Source organism: Gigantopelta aegis, chromosome 13, assembly GCF_016097555.1.
Source record: "Gigantopelta aegis isolate Gae_Host chromosome 13, Gae_host_genome, whole genome shotgun sequence".
In the NCBI taxonomy this organism is placed as follows: domain Eukaryota; kingdom Metazoa; phylum Mollusca; class Gastropoda; order Neomphalida; family Peltospiridae; genus Gigantopelta; species Gigantopelta aegis.
The window spans coordinates 23929116-23955193 of NC_054711.1; the positions used below are offsets into that span (position 1 = coordinate 23929116).

A 26078-nucleotide genomic window follows, 5' to 3' on the forward strand; every position below is an offset into this window, starting at 1 on the left:
ACATTATTTATTCCAAAGCAAGTAGAGTATCATCAACCTAGCAACCGTTTGACGTTACTATATGACGTCATTTTTTAAACAGGCTAGCTACATTATGTCACATTCAAAAAGCGTTTCTAAACTCTAAATTTATAATAAATATACACTTTTTGTATTGTTATCGCAAAACTAAAAGTTCTTTGTGTTTACTGCACTTAAACGAATGATTTAAAGAGTATGTTTATTGAAAATCTAGTCGAAACACTCAGTCGAGTTGGGCTTAAAGGGACACACCCTAGTTACGTTTATTTGTTAACCATTACGGCGTTGTTTTTCGCTATTAAATAAAATTGCACTTTACTTACATTTTATTATTTAGAATACACATTTCCATTCACCTGAAGTGCTTTTTGGTAATCCTGATGTTTGTAAAACCACGAAATGTATTTTTCGCATTTTTTCACAAAACGTGTTGTCGAGAAAAAAACATTAAGCAAGCGAGGTCCAATCTATTTTTAATGTCACAGACGTTGGTATATCACGTGACCGTTATCATTTTGGTTCGGTTTGTTTTCTCGTGCACGGTTCGCGCAATCAACATCCGATTTGTTGTTGTTCATTTGTGAGATTTTTCTTCACAGTTCGTGAACATTTTCAGTAAGAATAAAGTTCAGACAAGTAAGTGTCTCAATACAAAACGTTACAAACCCTTAAAACCAATAATTTTGCTAAGTCTTACGATATCTGGAGAGGGGATACAACCAGGACAGAACAGTTGGAACATGTCCAGGAGAGGTGAAAGGAACGCACCCCAAGTCTGTGAAATTTGTCGTGACGTAGGCATTGTTGTGCTTCTACCGGTGACATCAGAATACTAACTTTCAAAATTATTTCAAGCAATTGGGACATGGGTATTCCCATGGTATTTATCGATATAAAACCTGCTTTTTCACTCCATTTGATAAAAACGTGATCTAAGTGTGTTACAGGTTTGTAGATTAATCAAATTATAATTTATTTTCGCTGGATGGAACTAGGGTGTGCGGCTTTAATGTCACTGACCAATAATATAAAGATTGATCTTGTCATCATATCTTGCCAATGTATACAATGATTGCTTGACAAATGTATATAAACCATCGCTGCTGCTACTGCCCCCTCCCTTCGGTTTCCTACGCCAGTGCTAATCTAGTAACAGTATTTAAAACAATACATACCAAAACTAAACTTCTAAAGCACGGTACACGTCTTGTCTCGACAAACGATATACTGTTGTGACGTCATTCGTTTGTTGTCTGGGTATGTTGCGTTCGGGTGTGCTCGTAAATACCGTTTCGACAAATTCCGACTTAAGAATTGTTTTGTTTTTTAACGGTCACCGAGCGACCTTCACCTTTTGAATTTAGAAGAAAACTGACGTCGAAATGTTTCTCTGAATTCCATTTCGATGATAAAAAAAATCAAATAAAGCATATACATTTCCTTATGCAATAAACTTGTTAACTAGCAGAACCAGGGTATAATCTAGACACTTTTTTAAGGGGCACTTTTTGGCATGGGCGTCAATCCGGCTTCAAAAGTGTGTGTGTGTGGGGGGGGGGGGGGGCGTGTTAGTGTGTGTGTGTGTACATTGTGTGTGTGTGTGCTAAACGAAAAAGGGGGGGGGGGACATTTATATAGATTGTCCCCCGGCGTTGAAAAGTGAGGGGTACGCGTCCCCCCTGATCGACGCCAATACTTTTTAGTGAATAGCGAATAAAAAAGAGGTGATTTTTAAGAATATAACCTTAAACCAATATCCATACATTGGTCAAATTAGTGTTCCCATTTCATATCTCTTCACAATGTACTTCACAATGTACCTGTCAGCATGGGTCCCAGGTATTAATTGTAGTAGTATATTTTAAAACTGCTTTGTAATTTTATTATAATTATTAGCTGAAGAAACACTTTAATTGTTACTTGAATCAACAATGCAGAAAAATCTACATAACTGATGCAATCAAAAGTTCACACGTGCTTACAATCGGCCTAGCCCCGCTCATTGAACGAAAAAACGGAACTCTTATTGAGTCGTGTTATTTACTATTTAAAAGTATAGAAGCACAAAATGTCATAAAAGCAAATTATATAACCACTGTTACATGTACAATTCCACAACGGCCCAAAATGTTTGGTCACACTTCCGATCATTCTCCGTACGTAAACACGGCTTGACACCGATGACGAATTTTGGTTAGAGCTAAAACTATTCGGATTTTAGGTAATTGTTCGTATTTCACATGTCAAGATGTTAGGCAATATGTTCCATACGATTTACAGTACATATATTGCCGAAACTTTAAAATAGTAACCAGTTATTCCCTACAGAGGCGTAGCGCCCATTACGCACACTACGCATGAGCGTAATGCAAAAAAAAATAATAATCTGGGAATGGGTCGAGGCTGTCTGTAATTGTTCTATAAAAGGCGCTCAATCACGGATTTAGTGGGTCTTATTTCTCTAAATATGGATTATAAATGGAAATTACATTCATTTGGAATACCAAATCTAGTTATTGTATGATCCAAAACATTTTAATTGAACTACGATCGAGGGAATTCCATGACACTCTTCTTTTTAAAAAATTGGAACTCTTCTTGTGAAAAGTCATAAAAAAATACGGCAAAACAGACTCGTAGTGATGAGGCTGTATATACGACAACGTATAATGTATTTTAGAATTTTATATAAACGACCGCCGTGAATAGAGACTTGGCAAATGAGGGCCAGCTATATAATAAAATAATAATAATTATTATTATTTCATGACGAAAATAACTGCGAATACGCTGACATAAAATAATAAACAGTCGGAACGTGAACTCACCATTTATTATTATTATTATTAATAGGCGCGTGTGCATGGAGTTTTTCGTTAAACGTTTGCAAATTATTTTGACTGATTCGCAGTGGTCATTCGGTTTAATATACCCTATGGTAATCATTGCAGGGTTACTCAAGGTTGAAATAGCAAGGCAATACGGCATGCCATTATTATTATTTTTTAAATAGCATACCAAAAGAAATAATTCCTGCTGAGAAAGAAATATAGCATGTTGTAAATAAGAAGAGTAAGGGAAGTGTTTGGGATAGTGTGAACAATTAGGACCTCTGAGATATATTTTACAGTATTATAAAATGAAATTTTAACAGCATTACAAGGTATATAGCAAATGTGATAATCATACACATCTTTTGGAAAATGACCTGCGATTTTTCGGGTGGTTTTAGCAGGTGAATATCTAATTTCCCATAGCTGCTGCCATCGGATTAGAGGATGATAGGTACAGGGTTCGCAACGCGGTACCAGCTCCAACCCAAAGCGAGTTTTTAAGGGTTCAATGGGTAGGTATAATGACACTGCACCCTCTTCTCTCTCACTAACCAACTAACAACTAACCCAATGTCCTAGACAGACAGCCCAGATAGCTGAGATATGTGCCCAGGACAGCGTGCTAGAACCTTAATTGGATATAAGCACGGAAATAAGTTGAAATGAAAGGTAATCATTAGAGGGGTACTTACACTATGGTAATCATTAGAGGGATACTTAGATCAGTTATATTTTGTTTGGTTGAACTGTAAACTCGTTTTTTTACTGAGGACAAACTGGCCACCATTCAACCAGACGAGGCAGGCACACACTATGTAACCTGTCGACGTAACAGATGGACGATTCCTCCTCGTGAGTATCAACTCCTTGCCTGGGTTATCGAAATCTACTTCATACTTATAAACTTTGGAATGATTGTTCCTTCGTTTTCAGAAGAATTGCAAGCCATATGTTACGTTGTATCCTTTGAAAACATATTGTATATTACAGTGTTATTTTTCCTATAGGTTGGGGACGACATTGTATCCTTTGAAAACATACTGTATAATACAGTGCTATTTTTCCTATAGGCTGAGGGCCTTAATACTCATTTAGGGAAGGAAGGACATGTTTTATTTAACAACGCACTCAACACATTTTATTTACGGCACGAAACATGTCGTATACCCACAGGATAATTCGGAATGTTTTCAAATTATTTTTAAATCACTGGCATGATTCTGCACGTAAGGTTTTGATTGGTGGACATGAGCTCCAACTGCCTGCTGTTAGATCCACGTGTAATAGTGGAGCTAATTTTAATTAGATTGACATACAGGATAGCACAAACTACGGCCTTTGATTACCAGTCGTGGTGCACTGGCTGGAAGCAGAAATATCCCAATGAGCCCACTAACGGGGACCGACCCCACACTGACCACGCATCGAGCTACGTCCAGCCCCTCATTTAGTGCATGATTAAGTTGTGGTGACTTGTACACAAAGAACGACCATTTGCGTTTTATTCTACAGTGTGAATTGAAAGTAGGGATGGGCTGGCTCTCTCTCTCTCTCTCTCTCTCTCTCTCTCTCTCTCTCTCTCTCTCTCTCTCTCTCTCTCTCTCTCTCTCTCTCTCTCTCTCTCTCGGAATTGTAGTGTCGTTTTACGAAAAATAAGGGAAGTTTCAGTTTCATTTCAAAAACATTTTATTAAGCTAAGTCAGAATTTAAAACTAATTCTATACATAGACATGGGCGTACATAGGATTTTGAAAAGGGGGGTTCCAATACATAGGATTTTGAAAAGGGGGGTTCCAAAATAAATTGCAGAGATATTGGGCATATATTTCTATGTTGAGTAAATATATGAATGTCAAATATATTAAATTATTTTAAAAAAGCGATTTCGGGGGGGGGGGTTCGATCGAAAAAACACCAACCCCCCACCACCCCCACCCCACCCCCCACCCCCCACCCCACCCCCCACCCCCATGTACGCCCATGATGGACTTGATTATTCAAATTGATATATCTATTTTGCATTACGAAACGTTATGGGGGAGGGAAGGGGGTGATTGTCAAGCGTAACCTATCGTTTCCAAAATATGTTTTTAGATATTATTTTTCAAAAAGAAATTATTCACATTCAGATTGGGACTTTTACTTTTTTGTACTACTTCAAAACTTGGAATGTAAAAACGACATAGCCTTTGGGGAATAATGAGGAATGGTGCCCATTATCGGAGTATAAAACCATGTACACATTCATAAAAACTTGTAAACATTCATTCGTTCATTCATTCATTCCACCGAGCTCTCCTCTGTCTAGCATGGGTGGGAGTAATTTTTTGTATCTGAGATATGATACTTGATGTATGGCTAGCTGAACGGTTTGGCGACTGTTGAGCACGTCCTGCTTGTCATTACAACGTCTATCAACCCAGCGCACGAGGCCGTGTTAAAGAAACCCGTTCACCGGACGTTGGCCGTCTTTGACAGCAGCACACATGCGCATATAATCGAGAACCACTACTGCAATCTGTGCGAAATACACGTGTAAGTACACAACTACGCATAGTAACATAAATGGAAAAACAAAAGAAAACGAGAATTTTCCCAGGTGAATTACATATGTAGTTGTTATCAAAGATTAGTAGTTTCACATCAGATGGTTGTTTACAGTCCAGTGTGTACGAGTAGCGATGTTTAGTGGTACCGCTGTCTATGTGACGTCAGAGCATGTGCTTGAAAAGTTTGTCGGGAGCCATTTTGGAAAGTAATGGAGCAAGATTCTCTGAACTAAGTGATGTCAACCTAAAGTCCGAACCATGTACATCTAAATGTGTAAACTATACTGAACAACAAAAGAAACGTTTTCGTGATACAATTCATTCGGCTATAAATAGACTCAAAATAGAACTTAAATGTACACAAGACGTCGATATATTTAATATTATTTTAAATAGTAGATATGGAAAATATCAAACTTTCTTCTCTGAAGTTCAAGGTAGGTATGTGAGAAAAAAAATTCATATTCAGGTGATTGCATAGCCCGATTACTCTGACTGTAAGAGAGCTAGACGGACATTTGGACATAAATACGCTCTCATTACAGTCGGAGACCAACCTATGTATATTTTTGGCAATTCCTGACTACCAAACGGTAGGCAAAGATTCCCGCTCTAATACCACAACAATCCTATGTTTGACGTCAAATACCTTTACATCGATCATTTTCGAGTTAAAGTGCTGTTCCAGATGTATGATGTATTGAGCTATATCAATCAAGATATTATTTAATATGATTAGAAAATTATGTAAAAAAATTATATACCGGTATATTTTCCATTTAAAAATAGTCCCCTGAAAAACAGAACCAGCTGAATTCGTTTCGGGAATTTCCGTAAGATTTGATCCGTGACGTCATGAAGGGAACTCCTTTCGATAGTCCGCGCCATTGTTCATTGCTTCTTTTGTGTTTATTATGGTTAAACGGCGTGTTGGTGGCGGCTGTAGCGATACAAAAACCGATAAATTTAGTCTTCACACATTTCCTAGTAATGTTGCTGTGAGAAAGCTGTGTGTGAATTTGATTAAAACAACGTGGAAATACTGGACAGGAAGAAAATGCCGGAGACCGTTGTTGCGATTCATCCTAACTGGCGTGTCGGCTTAAGCGAGATATGGGAATACCATGTGTTTATGGCTTTTAAAAAAAGATACCGTACCAACAATTTTTCTGCGACACAAAAACAATGACAACAAGCCGACGCCATCCACACCGAAACGACCTTGGAGTGCATATCGTCAATGTCCCAAATTGCGTTATGCTTTCAACTCCGGTCAGTTTGTTTTCTCATGCACAGTTCGTGCAATCATCGAGATCTGATTTGTTGTCGTTTGCATCTCGTTCATTTGTGAGATTTTTCTTTACAGTTCGTGAACATTAAAACAATAAAGTACAGACAAGTAAGTATCTATAGCCTAGTCCGTCCCATCCTACAAAAATGTAGGGGTTTTTTTGTAAAAAAAGAAAAGAAAATACATTAAATTAATTTTACTATACCTTCCCACAGAGAAAACCTTTTTTCATACTATGGAATGTGCTATAAGTTATTTATTTCTGAGCAGACTGTTTTCACAACTGCACACAAAAAAATAGTATTGTTTTGTTATTTCCAAAACACTTACTTTTTTTTTTTACGTCAAACTAAACTGAAATTATTCACACAAAAAAACATCTTCATAGATGGATGGGACGGACTAAAAGTCGTTTTTGTTTATTTTTTTAAATTAAAATAAGTTATTTATTTCTGAGCAGACTGTTTTCACAACTGCACACAAAAAATAGTATTGTTTTGTTATTTCCAAAACACTTACTTTTTTTTTTTACGTCAAACTAAACTGAAATTATTCACAAAAAAAACCCATCTTCATAGAGGGATGGGACGGACTAAAAGTCATTTTTTGTTATTTCTTGAAATTACCGATATCGGGTCCACTTGACTCGTAGAATTCAAGAGTTATTTATTGTCTTTTCTACTACATCACAAGTATTAGAATATACAGTGTAGCAAAATAATTCGCACGAAAAGCTAAAGAACAAAACAAGAATAAAAGTTGTAAATTAGTGGTAAGTTTGTCTCCACGACCTTTTTCATCATCATCTGTCAGTGCCGGTGGTTCGTCGTAAGATGTTTCCAGGTTCAAACTGATAAGGCATTATTTGTTGTGTTTGCACAAATATTAGTCCAGTCGTCATTACTACACTATTCATCATCGAAAGAAGAATCGCATGATCAATGAGCTTGGCAGTCGCTGTCGGTCCCACTTTCGCTTGCGCTGGAAGTCATCTCGTGGTAGGTTTCAGTGAAGCGCGTTCCCTTCGTGACGTCACGGCTATTTACAGGCAAATGTTTTTACCGAGAATTTTACTCGGTCGTTTCCGGCAGTGTTCTACGGGAGTGATGTTTTAATACTTTTATGGGGCATTTTCATAATTATTGATTTTACCTATCGGTGTAAAATATTATTGCAATGAATTAAGAAAGCATTTAATTATGGAATTTGAAATTTTAGTGTATGGTCTGGCACAGCACTTTAACAGATACCAAAAAAATCCACATACTAATCACTAATACACACACTACAGAAGAAACCCGACAGCACCCACATTCATCTACGCTTCGTGACACTCCGTTGCAACAATTACAAAGCTCGGCGATCTATTTCGAGACGTAGATCACGTAATCGCCACTGGGCAATTCCGCCTTGTGCAGCCGTTAAGGGGCCGTCTCATACCAAGCGACGTTACAACATGGAAGAGTTGGCTAATGCCATTTTGCATGAATTTGGATTTAATTACGTCATTAAACCAAAACAATTACACATTATTGATTCCATTTTGAATTTGAAGGATACATTTAGGGTGTTGTCGACAGGATACGGCAAAAGTATGTGCTACGTACTGCCTCCTCTTATGAGACAGCCCCTGTAACTGCTGCACAAGGCGGAATCGCCCAGTCTCGAAATAGATCGCCGAGCTTTGTAATTTTTGCGACGGAGTGTCACGAAGCGTAGCTGAATGTGGGTGCTGTCGGGTTTCTTTCTGTAGTATGTGTATTAGTGATTAATATGTGGATTTTTTTGTATCGGTTAACTCAATAATGATCGATGTAAAGGTATTTGACGTCAAACATAGGATTTTTGTGGTATTAGAGTGGGAATCTTTGCCTACCGTTTGGTAGTCAGGAATTGCCAAAAATATACATAGGTTGGTCTCTGACTGTAATGAGAGCGTATTTATGTCCAAATGTCCGTCTAGCTCTCTTACAGTCAGAGTACTCGGGCTAGTGATTGCAGTGCAATTGGTATCATTGGAAAGAGTTAGAAAAGACATTTAAAATGGTCTTTGAATTGTGATGATAGGATAAATATTGAGGGTGCTATAGTATTTTGAAATCGCCTAATTTAGGGTGGTTTTCGACAATGGATTTACATTTAAAACAAAAGAAACACTGACGATTTTTTTTTTTTAATGTGCTTCAAAATGCCATACAACCCTTCATCTGTATCATTGGTAAGAAAGACTCCCACCACTAAGAGATTGGACATTGCCTCTTAAAATCATCTTATCAGTCATTTAAAAAAAAAAACCAATAATTAATTAATTACCTACCTAATTACCTGGTAATTAGCAGTAGTCCCATTCTGAAAAATGCCCATAACTTCCTTAATATTTGGAATATTTCAACAAAACCTGCACCAGCAGACAGCTATCAAAATGTTCTATCAGATTCTAACTCGAATAATCACATTCAAAACGTACATTCAAACTGATGAAAATAAACCATATGTAGAAAATAAACACTGAGCACATGGCTAATTTCAATGTAAACAACAGTCTGGACCAATCAGGTGGCAGCATTTGGGTCACGTGACCTAATTTCCAGTTGCGTGCACACTTTTGTAACAAAACATTCCAGACAAAATCATTAACCATCGGCATTATTAAATCCCAAATTTCAATGAAATGCATATCAAAGTCATCTTTGCTTGTTAATAAACTATTCTGATTACAATTTGAAGAATTCCAATGAGATTAACCATCATTATTTTGAGGCTGATTATCGAAGGTTTATTGACAAAACAGCCCATCTACGGCTTGGACACCCAATACTGCTGCTGGTATAAATCAGTGGCTGTATGTAGGATTGTCTTGAAAATCCACATAAAGGTAGAAAAGAACACATACTACAGGTCTATATAAGTTTGAAAAGAGTCTTTACTCGCCTTTCGGTAAATCGGAGGCATTTTTTATTGGTTATGTATACCAAAATTTTAACAGACGATTTGTGAAACTTCTAGGAATCCTATGGAAATAAATTGAAGACGAGGCAACTGCTGAAAATGTAAACTACGTCATCATTATAAGTGTAGATTTTCAACCTTGCACCCACGACCCTAAAAACACACTTGAAAGTACAGCATTTCCACTGCCCGCTGCACTGCGATCAACCCAGAAACCAGTTATTTGACCTAAGCATAGGCGATGCCTGGGGCCGATTCCCACATACTTATTCAAGGGTCATAACTCTGAAAAATTGATAAATCACCATAAAAATAATAATTTTAGCTCAATGTCTTCAAGAATTGATAAACAAGTCCTGAAAAACATATTTGGTTATCTGCTAAGTTCAAGGGTCATACCGACTTCCGGGTGAGAGTTCATTCACCACTATAGTTCTTTGTGCATTTTGAAATAGCGGCGCTGGGTGCTGTAAATTATAACAGGATGCCGAAAAATAAAGAGGGGCGCAGAAAAACAAATGGCGCTGGCAAACGTGAAAAGGGGTGGCATAACACGAAAGTGAGGAGGCAAAATATAACACCACTGGTACGCGCATGACTGAATATAGTTTCAATGCTTGATACTAACTAAACGCCCATTATCTCCCAACAAGGATCCAAACGTCTGTGTTAAATACTGGCAGATAATGAATACAGGTTTCTACATTTTGCTGTCGGTGAAGGGCTTTACTGACGCCAGTAATTTTTATTCCAGCGACACAAAAGTGCCATCGGTGACGGCCCCAACCGACGGCAGTTTATATGTCACTGACTGCAATTGCCGTTGTTGCCGCCGTTAAGTTCGATCAGAACAGTCCCCTTCCCCATGTGGTATGTTATGTTTGTTTAGTTTTTTCAGTGTATTTCTGGGGACGTATGACCCGACCCCTACCCTAAAAATACCACTAGCCAGTCTAGACTTCCTCTACACAATTTCCTGCACATGCGCCTGTTTGACTAAATATTTTGTTTGCTGTAAATTGATTAGGCCTATATACATTGCATTAAAAAGTGTACATTTTGCTGTAATATATAACAGCTAAATATATAGTTTAACCTAAAAACATCTATCTGTAGTAACAGTACTTGTTTTGTTTACATCAAAATATCTGTGTAAACATATTTATGTTAGTCTTGCATGCCGATTATTTAAGGTTAAATGTTAAAATGAAGACATTGTTTATACATGATTATAAATGTAAAGTGGCAGGCAAAACAAAAAACTTAATATGTTAAAAATACCTCCCTCAACAATTTTACCAGCCCCACCCCCCCCCCCCCCCCCCCCAAAAAAAAAGAAGAAGAGAATCCCAGTAACAACAAATCTGCCCCCAAATAAACAATAGCCTACAAAAGAAGCCCACACACCAGTACACACGCACAACCAAAAACATAACCCAGACTAACGCACACATTTGAAAAAAAAAGAAGTTTTTTTTATCTATGTACATATACCAGTGGCGTATGAAGGTGGCAAGGCAGGGGGAGGGGTGGGGGAGAGAGATGCGCGTGCACATACACACACACACACACACACACACACACACACACACACACACAGAGAGAGAGAGATTAGTGGTGCAGGAAGGTGCCAAAAAGGGAGGGGGCCACTTTTATATTTACACACTTTTACACTATTATAAATCAAAATATCTGAAACGTGAGGGGCACTTGCCCCCCTGCTTCCTACACCAGTGAATATATGTATGTATGTATGTATGTATGTATGTATGTATACACACACACAGATACACATATATATACAGTCAAACTTTGATCACTCCACCTTCGATCTCTCGATCTGAAGCGACGGTCCTGGCCAAGTTGCTATACAAACTAGTAATAACGACCTTCGAAAACTCGATAACCTCGATCTCTCGACCGTATTCTTTGGTCCCGTCATAAAGATTTAATAGAGTATGCACCTCTAAAACTCGATGCATGTGGATTGATCAAACTGTTGTTGCCGATAGTATTTTAAAAACAAATGTATTGTCAGTCATGTCAATCAAACGAAGCTCACCTGTCTCGGGTGGTCTTGGCTGTCAAGGATTAGGGTGATAATTACAGAACAATAGATCGCCGACTAAGCGGAATGAAATGATCTTATGTTTGGTAGTCTGTGTTCGTCCATGGTGGAGAGCCTCGTTATGTAATACTTAATTACAGACACAATCTGGTTAACTTCAAAGATCATGTGTAATAATTGTTAGCACTGTTTGTTTTTGCTCCCAAAGGTGCGAATCGTGTCAAACTTTAGCTTATCTATTTATGTATCAGTTAATGTTTATCAATTAGCAGTCATTTAGTTATGAGCGAGCAATCTGGCGAAGGACCCGGTAATGTGGAGTTTGCCAGATCGGTTTTAAAAAGTTCTGCTTTCTTGTCATCCAAACAATTTTGCGTAGGGCCCAGAAATGAATGGTGGGTGGCCAGATTGGAGAGAGAAAGTAGAGGTGCGAAGCGTAAATAATGTTGTGTAAAACAAATGTAGGCTACTTATAGTGTTATTTGGCATTCAGTGTTTTATTTGTTAGTTCCGTTCCGCTAGTTACGTTATTTATGTATGTATGTAAAAGCCTTCTTTTTTTTCTTTTTTTTTCTGTCAATAAATAAATGTAGCCTATTTGCCCGAGCATATATTTCAGATTCATCTGGGTGATCCTTTTTGTTTTATTTACTTTCTTTTACAATATACCTAAAATGAATGTATGACGGGCGTCGAAGATACCAACAGCTGGGGTTGGGTGGGATGAGGTGGGGGTGAGGTGACTGATATATCGCCTTTCAATTGGGGATGCATAGTTTTTAGAGTTTAGAGCACACGCTTCTAACGATATTAAGCGAAATAAACCAGCTGCAACGCAGTTTCAAATTTGAAACTTATATATTAATTTTGGAAACTCGAACTCCCCGAAACTCGAACTATTTCCTCGTCCCCTTCAAGATCAAGTTATCGAAGTTTGACTGTATATACACTGTGTGTGTGTGTCTATATATATATATATATATATATATATATATATATATATATACAGTCGAACCTGGTCTAACGGTCACCTGTACATAACGGTCATCTGCCTATAACGGTCACTATAAATCCCTCCCTCCTTCCTTATTTGACCTGTACATAACGGTCACCTGTCCATAACGGCCAGAGGTCACTATTTTTCACCCAAAATCACAGGTTGAACCTGCTATAACGGTCGCAAGATGATCGTCGTAAAGACGTTTTTTGGTTTATTTTTTTACCCTGGTTATGTCTTTACTTTTTCAATCTTAAAAATTATAAATTAAATGTGTTTATATGGCCATGTCTGTAGCTTTGAGTTTATTTTCTGTCAAAGTAAAATTCCATTGTAATTCTCTGATCGTAATTGAAAAACAAACAGACACTCAGTAACTTCCGTGACATGCAGATACTGGTGGTGTAATTCGATTGGTTCTCAGCATCCTCACTGAATAGTAGACGACTTCCCATTGGCTGTACATAATGTAATTTGTATGTATGGTCACTCTATTAAGTCTCGAGAAACCAAACAAATGAGGTATTATGTTAGGTGTTTCCTTGTTTCTAGCCAGACATGATTGGTAAATAAACATGAATAGCTGAAGGCGGCGGTCATTGCAGATGTCCCGTGTTCGGATTTTTTAAGCGACTCCTGATTTTATTCAGCTGTAATCAACGATCATACTCCACTGAAGGATTAGCGGTGACATGAAACAAACAAATGAGTCAAACATGCCACATGGGTAATAACCTTCAATTACACAAAATATCTTCTGCAAGTCAATGTTAGCGTTTGCGAAATATATTAACGAATACATTTGTATGCAAAATGCCACCGAAAACTAGTACTGCTTTAACGTTAGAAGAGAATCGACATTATTAACAAATCTGAGAAAGGCAATTTAAGTGCGTGAAAGATTGCCGATCATTTTGGTGTAGGACGTTTTCAGATTAATTCTATTTTAAAAAGGAAAGCAGATGTTCTGGCCGATTTTGACAATAATATTTCAGCCAAAAGAAAAAGGCAGAAGAAAGCAACAGGCAATGATGACATAAACAGCTAGTGTGGGAATGGTTTTAAAATGTGACTTTTTTTTATGACAGTTGTGATATTCTTTAATATATGGGTTCTAATTTTGAACTTGTATATAAGGGTCACCTCGCTATAACGACCACTATTGTCAGGTCCCTTGCGTGGCCGTTATATACAGGTTTGACTGTGTGTGTGTATATATATATATATATATATATATATATACATGTATATATATATACATGTATATATATATATATAGAGAGAGAGAGAGAGAGAGAGAGGATAATGAACGAGTTGCCAGTTATTATCAAATTTATGTCCCAAGTGAAATAATTTTCAGTTGTTACGAGCTTTAGCCATTGACAAATGAAAATTATTTCACTTGGGACATAAATTTGATAATAACTGGTACCGAGTTTGTTATTCTGTTTATTACCTCAGCTATTTTTTCTCTAAAAGCCTTTATTTTCCACGCACATGCACGAGGGCCAACTGTTCTGAGAATTGCTATAAGTTTGTAATTTATTCACGTTCATAGATAATTTTCAAAAAAAAAAGTTCTCTTTATTCTGCTACAAAATCTATAAGGAATTGCATTAAAATAACTTTATTATTATAAATTTAACAACAAAAACAGAGCTGTAAACGCAAACTCTTTAAACTACATGACATCATTTTGTGTTTGCCAAATCGTGATGACGTCATATTTAGTACCGACAAGGTCATTGGTTTGTAAGCGTCAAATTGTCCAATAGTATTGTTCGTTAGACCAATGCAGAATATTTCTTACTGAGAAAATATGGAAAATATTTTCCCTGTTGTGAGTGACCGCTGGGGTAATAAATATATATATACACATACATACATACATACCATGGAATGCTTAATGGTTGTGCATAATATTAACAACTGCAGGTAGATAGTCGATCGTTACTATTAAATTACACATAAAATTGTGTCCGTTACACTATGTCCGTCTGACAATGACACTGGACTCGATGTTCCGATTTGTTTGTGAGTCGGACAGTAGAAACCTTATCGTTGGGCGAGGAGTTGAATTTCTGTATTGTAGTTAATAATGCAGCTAGCGGTACAGAAAATCGCAGCTAGTCATTTAGTCAAATTAATGTACACTTCCATTCGTACACAGTGATATATATACACAAACACATGCATATTACTTGCAAATATCAAAACTTTATTAAGGTGCCGTTTTAACAAGTCAATCATCAGTGAGCCATTTTTCTTGGTGTCTTTCCCCCCTCCCCCCTCCCCCCCAAAAAAAAAACATATTGTACATTTTCTTTTCTGTAAAAGAAGGAGATTGCACACAACCTAAGTAACAATAATAGGAAAATCGTAATTCCGTTTCACAGTGTGAATTCCGTCCACTGCGGAAAATCACTGGGTCTACTAAATATGTAATTATTTAAGAAAGATGTCCAGATTACTCCCAATAACAGATACACTATTTATCAAGATAACGTGTTGGCAACATTGCAAGGATTATGTTTGGGTATGGGGTTTTTTTCTAAAATAAAATGTTTTCATTTTGTCAGTTAGGCATCCTAATTGTCATGATTATGTTTATTGTCTGTCATTATTTTGAAAGAAATACATGTATTCGCAACTGTAAAACCAACATAACGTTCCGTAAATGGTCAAATACAACATATGTTACATACATGTAGTTATCTCCATTCTAATTCAATAAATGCTTCTTTTAAAAATCATTACATTAAAATAATCATTTAAAACTGTTGTAGGCTGGGTCAAAATTGTCACAGGTGAGCATAATTTTGCTTATGGCAAAAACCTTTCAAAATTAGCATCAGTAACATTCTTAACTTCAAAGCAGTGGTATCACAGAAACACAGACTGTACTAATCCTGTTCTAATAACTGTCATTTTCTTGCAGGGAACAGATCCGACGATGCAGCATTTTTTATCCTTTACCAACCAGCACCAGACTGGGCGTAGATGACATTTCAATCTGTCACGATATTGTTGGGCAAGATATGTGTCTCCTTGTTGACTGCTCTCCTCGGTTTACATTGCTACTTCGGTGAGTGAAGGACAGTGATCTGTAGTAGCAACGCTAACTGTACTAACTACATTTAGCATTGCAGTTGTTGCTGCTATCTGTTATAGGGTTCGACATCTGTAGTACAGCGGTTGCAAAATGAAGTACTAGAAGGCGTTGGAACTGTCAGAGTAGGAGTTGGGGGGGGGGGGGGTATTGAGAGCTATAGACAATCAGTAATGGGGGGGGGGGGGGGGGGAGGAGGAGCTCTATGGGCCGGAGTGTGCAATGTAGTCCACTAGTAATGCATATAGTTGGTGAAATTGTTGGCCGAAATTGTTGGCCAAGATTGGAACAAGTATGACTCACATTTCTATCCTTGAATGTGATTGGTCAGTGCAGGAATAAGCGATATCCAACTGTTACAAGCGTTCCATGTACATGGGGTGCCGTTTTAACAAGTCAATCATCAATGAGCCATTTTTTTTGGTCCCCTCTCCCCCAAGATATGTTCATAAGTATTTTTGTTGAGCACAAAACATATTGTACATTTTCTTTTCTGTAAAAGAAGGAGATTGCACACAACCTAAGAAACAATAATAGTAATAGAAAACTTTATTAACGTAACGCGCCGGAAATAATTTAGTTGCTAATTGGGGCCGCTTAGCGCGATGCAAATAAAGGGCAGATAAGTATGTTTCTAATAGAGGCTATAGTGGTGCATTCACTTTGGTTAGAGTACATATATTGGGAAATGAAATCTGTACTAGATTTAAGACAATTTCTCACCTGTGTGATTATATTTTAGGTGTATGAAGCATTTTTTATTTTTAAAAAATTGTGAAATAGGCATTTTCTATGGATTTGACATCATGAAACCTGATAGCTCATTAAGGTTGACAGATAGTGGTTATTTTATATGGATGTCTTGCTGAAATAACTGATTTTTGAACCATCACCGATTCAGTATACATTTCGATTATAGTTTAGAAAAGAAAAAAAAAAAGAAAAAAATATGACTGGCACTAATGATGTAATGGTTAACCCATCACTTTTACTGATCATTTTGATGACAGGTAGTCGGTTGATGGCAGGGTTGAAAATTAACATGAAAACCATGGTCGCCAGCAGGGCCACTTCAAGAAAACTTACTGGCCCTTCTCAAGTTGAACTAGCCCTTCAATTATCACATTGTAATTTAAATGCACAGCCAAAATGAAAACTAGAATATTCTTTGTTGAATAATAATCATGTGCTCACCTTCAAAAGGAAACCGATGAATTGGCATGTAACTTCACAATGAATACAGTTAAAATTCATATAAAAACATGTTATTAAGTTTTAAACCCATACCAACTCGAATAACATTTTTTGAAAAAAAAGAAGAAAGATTAAATCCAGTATAAATCAAAAGAATTCTTTACAAATTACCATTAAATTATGATGATTAAATCTCATTTTTAATACAGGGATGAAAACAAAATGCTAGAACAGCTGAGGTATACAGCTTGACTTGCACTGTTTCTGAAGTAAAAACAAATACTGCAATACAAAGAGAATAAAGGTAGAACTGCGCGTGCTCTAGTATATAAACCTAGTCTTGGGGTGGCAGTCCTCTATGGCAGTGCAAGAAGGGGTACAATCTCCAGTATCGGATTTCCTCGGGAATGGACGAAGCACGCACACGTGTGTTTAATTTGGATATTGTAGATGCTACAGTAGTAGGCTACTAATAAAATAAATATCAAAACAAAAATAAATTTGTAAAAAAAAACCCCAACATTTTACCAAAATAAAGGATGTACTTAGTTATTACATTACATAGGATAATGGTGTTTTTATTGTTTATTACAGTAATATTTGGACAGTTATGTCATTACACATGTATGTAAGTCTTGGTGTCAATACATGCAATGTCTTCAATACATATTGAGCTCTATCTTTAGAAGACCCGGCCCAAAGCCACAGAAGCTGAATCTGGCGCTGTTAAAATATAGAGCATGTTCTATGTCTCCTGCTGCTGTAGTTCGCGCCAACCAAGACACGATGTGTTTTGTCACATTCGATTCAGTTTTAGTTTCTTTGTTTTTTAACTGGTAATATACTCGCCAGACCCCAATATCGATGGTCGCCTAACGGACAACCTTTGAAAAATGTCTTAGTCACCCATAGCCAATAAAGGTCATCATGGACGACCAGGCGACAGCTAATTTTCAACCCTATGATGGGCCTCATGATTTTTATTTTTTATAATTATTATTATTTTTTATATATATATATATATACTCTTCAAAAGAAGAAACGCAAAACCACATTGTCGTAACATTTGGAGAATTGATTTAATTATTGAATGGTGAGTCCGATAATTACCAAATGTTGCAGGATTGTTCACAATTCACTCTAGTCCATTGTGAGTAAGTGATAGGACACACCACCAAGGTCAAGGTCATCTGGAGTCAATACCGGGTGTGGCCTCCGCGTGTGTTGACAACTGCCTGGCACCGACTGCCCATTGAAGCAACCAGAGTACGGATGACGTCCCGGGGGATGGTGGCCCACTCGGCCTGCAAGGCTGCTGCCAGCTCGGGCAGGGTCTGGGGCTGTGGTTGTCGCTGTCGGAGGCGTCGGTCCAAACTCGTCCCATAGATGCTCAATTGGGTTCAAATCCGGTGATATCGATGGCCAAGGAAGGACATTAATGTTGTTGTTCTGTAGGAAAGCCGTTGTGAGACGTGCTGTGTGAGGCCTGGCGTTGTCATGTTGGAACACTGCGTTGGCGTTGGCCGTAACTGGAACGATGTGTGGCCGGAGGATCTGGTCAATGTAGCCCTGTGCATTCAGGTTGCCCTGCATGTGGACCAGGTCAGTTCTGCCAGTGTGTGAGATGGCTGCCCACACCATGACACTACCCCCGCCGAATCTGTCCACTTCCTGCACGCAGTTTGCCGCATAACCTTCACCACGACGCCTATACACGCGACATCTTCCATCATGACATCGGAGTAGAAATCGGGACTCGTCACTGAACCACACCTGTCTCCATCGCAGTTGAGGCCATTGTCGATGAATCTGGCACCACTGCAGTCGGAGTCGACGGTGTTGTGGTGTTAAGATGACACCTCGAACTGGACGTCTGGCACGAATTCCTACCTCACGTAGGCGGTTCCGTACGGTCTGGTCGGATATCCTGCGCAAACCTGGTATTGCTGCGCCTGTGGAGGTGGCAGTAGTCAATCGTTCCCGAAGGTGGCGTACCCGGATGTAGCGGTCCTGCCCGGGGATAGTGACCCGTGGTCGACCGGATCTAGGGAGGTCACGTGTTGATCCATGTTGCTGGTAACGGTCCCACAGTCTGGAGATGGTGCTTGGGGACACATGGAATGCCCTGGCAACGGCCGTTCTGGATTCGCCTGCGTCTAGTCGGCCGATGGCATTGTTTCTCTGCGGTTCACTGAGACGTGGCATGTCCTGGATTGTCAACTGTCGGCCAGATACAGAGGCCAGGCAAGCGAACACCCTGCACTTTTATACTGTCGGTGTTCATGTTGCACGTGCAGACAACGCACGTGCAGTGGTGACATGGTTTGCACGTGGCTGCGTTTTTTTGCGAATATTCACATTTTGGAACTTTATTGTACAGTAGCTGCGTTTTATCGAATGTAACCGTGGGAATGTGTTTGGGACATGCAATGACCTTATATTCACAAAGCATGGACCGGTAGGAAACATAAAATCGGAGTTTAAACCCATTTGTACCCTTTTGCGTTTCTTTTTTTGAAGAGTATATATATATATATATATATATATATATATATATATATATATATATATATATATATATATATATATATATATATACTCTGTCAAAAAAGAAACGCACAAGTGATAGGGAAAGAAGAAAAGTGTTTGATTTTACAAAATATAGTTTTTTTGAATGACCATGTTTGTTAATGTTCCTGGAATGGGACAGCATGCACAAATGCACCCTAAAACAAGTTTAATGCACGTTGTGCGACAGTTGCAGGAAATCGACGTGAATGGTCAGATTTTGGCAAATGCACATGAAACTCTGGGAAAAGATTGGGGTAGTGATGGGTATTTAAAGCTGCAATGCTCGCAATGATGCCTCATTTCCATTTCGATGTAGACGAGTTACAAAATGCCAAGACTAAGCCTGCTGAATCGAAACATTGCAATAGGCCGCCTCCAGTTAGGTGAATTGCAATCAGCAGTTGCACGCCACATGAATGTCCATCAGAGCACCATTTCACGTCTCTGGAACAGGTACCAGCAGTTTCAATCAGCTGAAGACTAGCCCAGAAGTGGAAGACCTCGCATAACAACTGCAGCACAAGATCGCTACATCCGGGTTCTACATTTGTGTCACCGAACTGTCACAGCAACGAACACTGCTGGATGCATACCTGGTTTGAGAAGGGTGTCTGCACAAACCATTCGGAACCGACTTCAAGAGGCTGGTTTACGGACTAGGAGACCATATGTTGGCCCTGTCCTGCGACATAAACATCGACATTTACGTGTTTGCTGATGCAAAAATGTGGTACCTATCTGATCCCATGCTCCTCTGAGGCAATAATTGCAGTGCCTCTGTCCATCTGTCAGTATGTCTGTCTGTCTGTGTCCCACTTCTGCAATGCCTCAAAATAGTGATCTGAAATTTTGTGTATATCATGTACAGTTATGGCCCATGAACTTAGGAGTTAAGAAAATGTGTTGGGCCCGGTAGGGCACATATACTGCTTTAGCAGTACCCTCAAAATGCTTGTTTAAGTACATTGTAGTTGTTTCAGCTTTTATTTACTGTGTTCTCTTTTGTAGAATCGTTTCAAGCCTTATAAAGAAACAACCATACCGGATACTGAAAACAGATTATTACAAAGTACCAACTAAGATTTTTTTATCTTCTCATTTTGTATTGTTAATTTAAACAGAACTAGACATTCACATTTAAACAGACTGTGTTCACTTTCCTACTATTGTAGCATATTTCTGGCTAACAGAGGCCAGGGCTCACCATTGATAAAAAATACCTGTAGCCAAAACATTAGCCAAGTGGGATTTTTATTAGCCATAATGAAAATGTTTTAGCCAAAATGGTTTTGTGCAGTACTGTATAGAGTATTTATATATTAATGTGAAAATGCATTTTTTTCTGAGTTTTTTTAACTGCTAAATAGAAAATACTACATGAGTGGCCGTTATATCCAATTAGAAGTCATTCAGTTACACTGTTTTAAATTGAAATTGTATTACATCATGTTTTTATTTCTGTTTCTGAAAAATAGTGACATGAACAAAATTGTGGAGTCTGTTGAAGAAACACCATCACCAGCTGCAAGTGAAGGAAACTTAAGTAAACATTGGTAGGTCATATTCACGACTGTTTATGACATTCTTCTGAGTGCGATACCGTTGTAACATGTTTCTGACAGAGTTCTCTTTGATGTCTAAAATTATGGATTAAATATATTTTATTGTTTAGAATATCAGTGTTTTTATACAGTAAAATTAAGTATTCTTATAATGAACCAGAAATGACCCTGATAGTTCATTATAGCAGTAGTTCGTTATATACACATTTGCATCATAAGTTGATTATTAATGTAATGGGAGATAAAACGAGACTTTACGATCAGTTCGTTCTGTGCTGTAGTTCATTATAGCAGTAGCTCGTTGTACACATTTGCATCATAAGTTGATTATTAATGTAATGGGAGATAAAACGAGACTTTACGATCAGTTCGTTCTGTGCTGTAGTTCATTATAGCAGTAGCTCGTTGTACACATTTGCATCATAAGTTGATTATTAATGTGTAGGGAGATAAAACGAGACTTTACGATCAGTTCGTTCTGTGCTGTAGTTCGTTATAGCAGTAGCTCGTTGTACACATTTGCATCATAAGTTGATTATTAATGTGTAGGGAGATAAAACGGGACTTTACGATCAGTTCGTTCTGTGCTGTAGTTCATTATAGCAGTAGCTCGTTGTACACATTTGCATCATAAGTTGATTATTAATGTAATGGGAGATAAAACAGGACATTACGATCAGTTCGTTCTGTGCTGTAGTTCGTTATAGCAGTAGCTCGTTGTACACATTTGCATCATAAGTTGATTATTAATGTAATGGGACATAAAACAGGACATTACGATCAGTTCGTTCTGTGCTGTAGTTCGTTATAGCAGTAGCTCGTACACATTTGCATCATAAGTTGATTATTAATGTAATGGGAGATAAAACAGGACTTTACGATCAGTTCGTTCTGTGCTGTAGTTCATTATAGCAGTAGCTCGTTGTACACATTTGCATCATAAGTTGATTATTAATGTAATGGGAGATAAAACGGGACTTTACGATCAGTTCGTTCTGTGCTGTAGTTCGTTATAGCAGTAGCTCGTTGTACACATTTGCATCATAAGTTGATTATTAATGTAATGGGAGATAAAACGAGACTTTACGATCAGTTCGTTCTGTGCAGTAGTTCATTATAGCAGTAGCTCGTTGTACACATTTGCATCATAAGTTGATTATTAATGTGTAGGGAGATAAAACGAGACTTTACGATCAGTTCGTTCTGTGCTGTAGTTCATTATAGCAGAAGCTCGTTGTACACATTTGCATCATAAGTTGATTATTAATATAATGGGAGATAAAACGAGACTTTACGATCAGTTCGTTCTGTGCTGTAGTTCATTATAGCAGTAGCTCGTTGTACACATTTGCATCATAAGTTGATTATTAATGTATAGGGAGATAAAATGGGACTTTACGATCAGTTCGTTCTGTGCAGTAGTTCGTTCTAAGCATGTTCGTTATTAGTGTACTTTACTATATATCCAATGTGTTTCTGCAGACCTCTGAAAATTGCATCATTCCGTCCACACATCTCTCATGCCAGTCTATTTCTTTTCAGCTTAACCAGCCCACAAACTAAAGGCATTTTCCCCCTAAGATATTAGACTGGTCCGAACATCTCAACAGCCAGTAGGATGGCTAAAAAAATCTTCCAATATGAGTCCACTACTTCCTGTTCCAGTCACATGACTGAATTTTCCTTCTTTCTCGTTTGCTCTTATGGTCCGGACATCTTTTCTGAGCCATGTTTATTAGTCCCCTACCGGTACAACCTTGACATATTCAGCTGAAATTTTGTGTATAGCTTTTATCAGATACTATTACAGAACAATTTTGACTTTCTTGTTGAATTGCTCATTTGTGACAGAGTTGTGTTCCTTATCTTTTTATATGTTTATTAGTCCCCTACCGGTACAACCTTGAGATATTGAGCTGAAATCTTGTGTATAGCTTTTATTAGATACTATTATAGAACAATTTTGACTTTTATGTTGAATTGCCCATTTGTGACAGAGTTGTGTCCCTTAGAAACATGCTGAACCTAACGTCTGATATGTAAAAAAGGCCTGTAATGGTTGGAGTAGCAAATATTGGGGGATCAATGTATGGCAACCTCCGCGAAACATGGGCACATACTACTTGGACTATTGGCAGAGCAGATAACAGAAATGACTTTTAAATGGTGCTAGATGCATGGAACTTAGCACAGATGATCTCTTTGGGGAGTTCTTCAAATTCAATCAATGAGCAACTTGAAATGTTATTAATATACATGTCAATAACAGACAATGGTTGGAAAAAAAATTACCGCCATATTGACATTTCAAGTTGCTCATTGAATGTATTTGAAGAACTCCCAAAAGAAATAATCTGTGCAAAGTTTCATGCTTGTATCACCATTTGAAAAGTAATTTCTGTTATCTGCTCTGCCAATAGTTCTAGTATAGTAGGTGCCCATGTTTTGGGAAGCTTGCCCTACATTGATCCCCAATATTTGCCACTGCAACCATCATAGGTCTTTTGTACATATCTGACGTTAGGTTCAACATGTTTCTAAACATATAAAAATAATAAAATGACTATCAAACACCTATATTAAAATACATCTCAATAATGATAGGATTCATGAAAGAATATTAAAACATTTCGTTCTTTCATATTTTTGACACTGAACACTTATCGTCTTCATGCTGAGAGGTCAATAACCATTTCATTCATTTACCTTTTACAAGGGATCTGGGGACATAACATTTGATTTGCTGGAAAATATGGAAATACTTTGGAAAATAGTTGAATAAGTTTCTTAATAAAATTCCCTCCACTCCATGGGCTAAATTGACGTGGTTGCCTATGGCGAGTAGTGTATATTTATAAGTATTGTAATTTGATTAACCCCAAAGTATGAAGATGTATAATGTTGCAGGTAGTTTATATATACCAAGTATTCTAATTTGAATACCAACTGTTTGCCAAATTGAATGTGTCCAATATGACAGATAGTATTTGTATTCTATTTTTGTTTTACAGAGTGATGCAAGCATTACAGCAGTTTACGTAACCAGAGGAGAAAGATTCAGTCAATCATTGATCAAACAGATTGTTTAATAAACCGATAATCACTATATTTGCTTCTTTTCTTTTTTTTTGAATCTGGAAATTGAAAAGTATCTTTGTGAATGAATAACCATCCTACCCAGGGGCACTGGTTGGGACTGAGAAAACGCTAGAGAACTTTTAGGATTGGTCCACCAAGGAGATTCGATCCTATGTCCTATACACCTCAGATGAACACTACTGACTGAGCTAGATCCTGCCCACTTGGAGGAAAAGACCCAGCATACACACCAAGCATGAAATATTTGTGATACCTTCCACCCATCAACATGTGCTTAATTCTGGATCGGTCCACATGACCACAAAGGCTACACTTTCAATTTCATTAATTTAATTTCAACTGATTTTTATGCTTATGTCCAATTGAGGTTCAAGCACGCTGTCCTGGGCACACAGCTATCTAGGCTGTACCCATTGAGTCGTTAAAACTTGTTCTGGGTGGGAACCGGTACTGGGGCTGTGAACTCTGTACCTACCAACCTTATGGTAGTACTAAACCAAATAACTTCCGGCTGGGTCAAAGTGCGAGGTGCACCGAACTTTTGATAGAGAAGTGAACACCACAAGTCCTGTGATTGGTTATAAATGTGAGTGTGTGGTTGTAAAAAATAATAGTTTCATCTGGGTGAAAAAAAGCAATTTTATTTCACTAGGGGCTGTGCTGAAACATGTCTGGGGTACCTGTACCAGCCTTATGTCCGAAATAGGGTAGTTAACCCACGCACACCCCCCAAGGATCTTTTATAGGATTTATATCCTTCTCGGTTGATAGTTGCAAGGAGTTTTAGCCACATATACTATTGTCACTATGGGATTTGATTTGGTAGTATACACCCATGTCCGATTTTAACCGCGACACCACTGAGGGATCTTTTATAGGACTTCTTCAAAAATAGGATAACACATACATGTACCACAGATTTTGATACACTATTCATGGGTCATCTGTTTAGGTCATAGTCGGTGGTTGGTCGTAACCTAGTGGTAAAGTACTTGATCCTTGTCAGCGGGCCCATTAGGCTATTTGTCATTTCAGCAAGTGCTCCACAATTGTAACAAAGGCTGTGATATGTACTATCCTAAATGTAGGATGCTGCATATACAAGGTGGTGGTTTCTTCTCATTAGAAGGGGATTGATCCAGCATCCTATCATAGATCAGGCAAGCATTTCACTGGCAGCTGGGTTCGAACTTAAGAATTTATCTCCCACGGCAATCTTTTTTTTAAATTGCCATGTGTGAAACATCCCACCAACGGTTATTGTGAGCCTGCCTATGTCAATTTTTTAAAAGTGACAAATAAACGTAACTGAAAGTCTATTTTGCTCTATGTAGACGTATTTCAAATGTGCAAATGTAAAATATTGGCAGACAATGTACACCAGGACCCATATTCACAAAAAAGTGTAAATTTACGTCTACGACTAGCACTTACGTGTGCCGTAGATTTACGTTTACGTGCAAGAAGCACCTTATTCTCAAAGATGGTCGTAAATGTAAACGTAACTTAGTTGGACGTAAATCTACGATGTAACATTCTCACTGGAGTAATTAATAAAAACACATTAGAAACGATGGCTACTGGGTAAATAACAAATGCGCAAAACGCAATTTTGTTTGTCGTCTGCTAACAATAACATTGCGAACAGTGAACCTTGGCATTTTGGTATTGGTGAAGATCCGCGTTTTGGCACGAACTTGAGGACATTTCTTAAAAAGGAAAAGATAACTCAGGAGAAATTGGCCAAGTCGAAAACATCCGTTCGATCACGAACAAAAATATGTTCAATCCGTGGGCGTTCGCCATAGCAAACTGCTTCATTTATTGGAAATGC

General features: G+C 37.9%; 2 protein-coding genes across 2 annotated transcripts in view; both read left to right on the forward strand.

Annotated features, from left to right (window-relative positions):
* LOC121387400 (palmitoyltransferase ZDHHC1-like) overlaps positions 1–24253 on the forward strand; it is a 78866-nt gene extending 54613 nt beyond the window's left edge. Inside the window, exon 10 of the mRNA XM_041518507.1 lies at positions 24157–24253. The gene's annotated coding sequence lies outside the window, so the exon portion shown is untranslated. The remainder of the gene's footprint in view (positions 1–24156) is intronic.
* Positions 13085–23205, forward strand: LOC121387404. Its single transcript, XM_041518510.1, has 4 exons — positions 13085–13436; positions 15648–15794; positions 21059–21136; positions 22688–23205. Exons 1-4 carry the CDS (start codon positions 13402–13404, stop codon positions 22731–22733), a joined length of 306 nt encoding a protein of 101 aa, XP_041374444.1. The 5' UTR covers positions 13085–13401; the 3' UTR covers positions 22734–23205.
* Positions 24254–26078: the final 1825 nt, after the last annotated feature.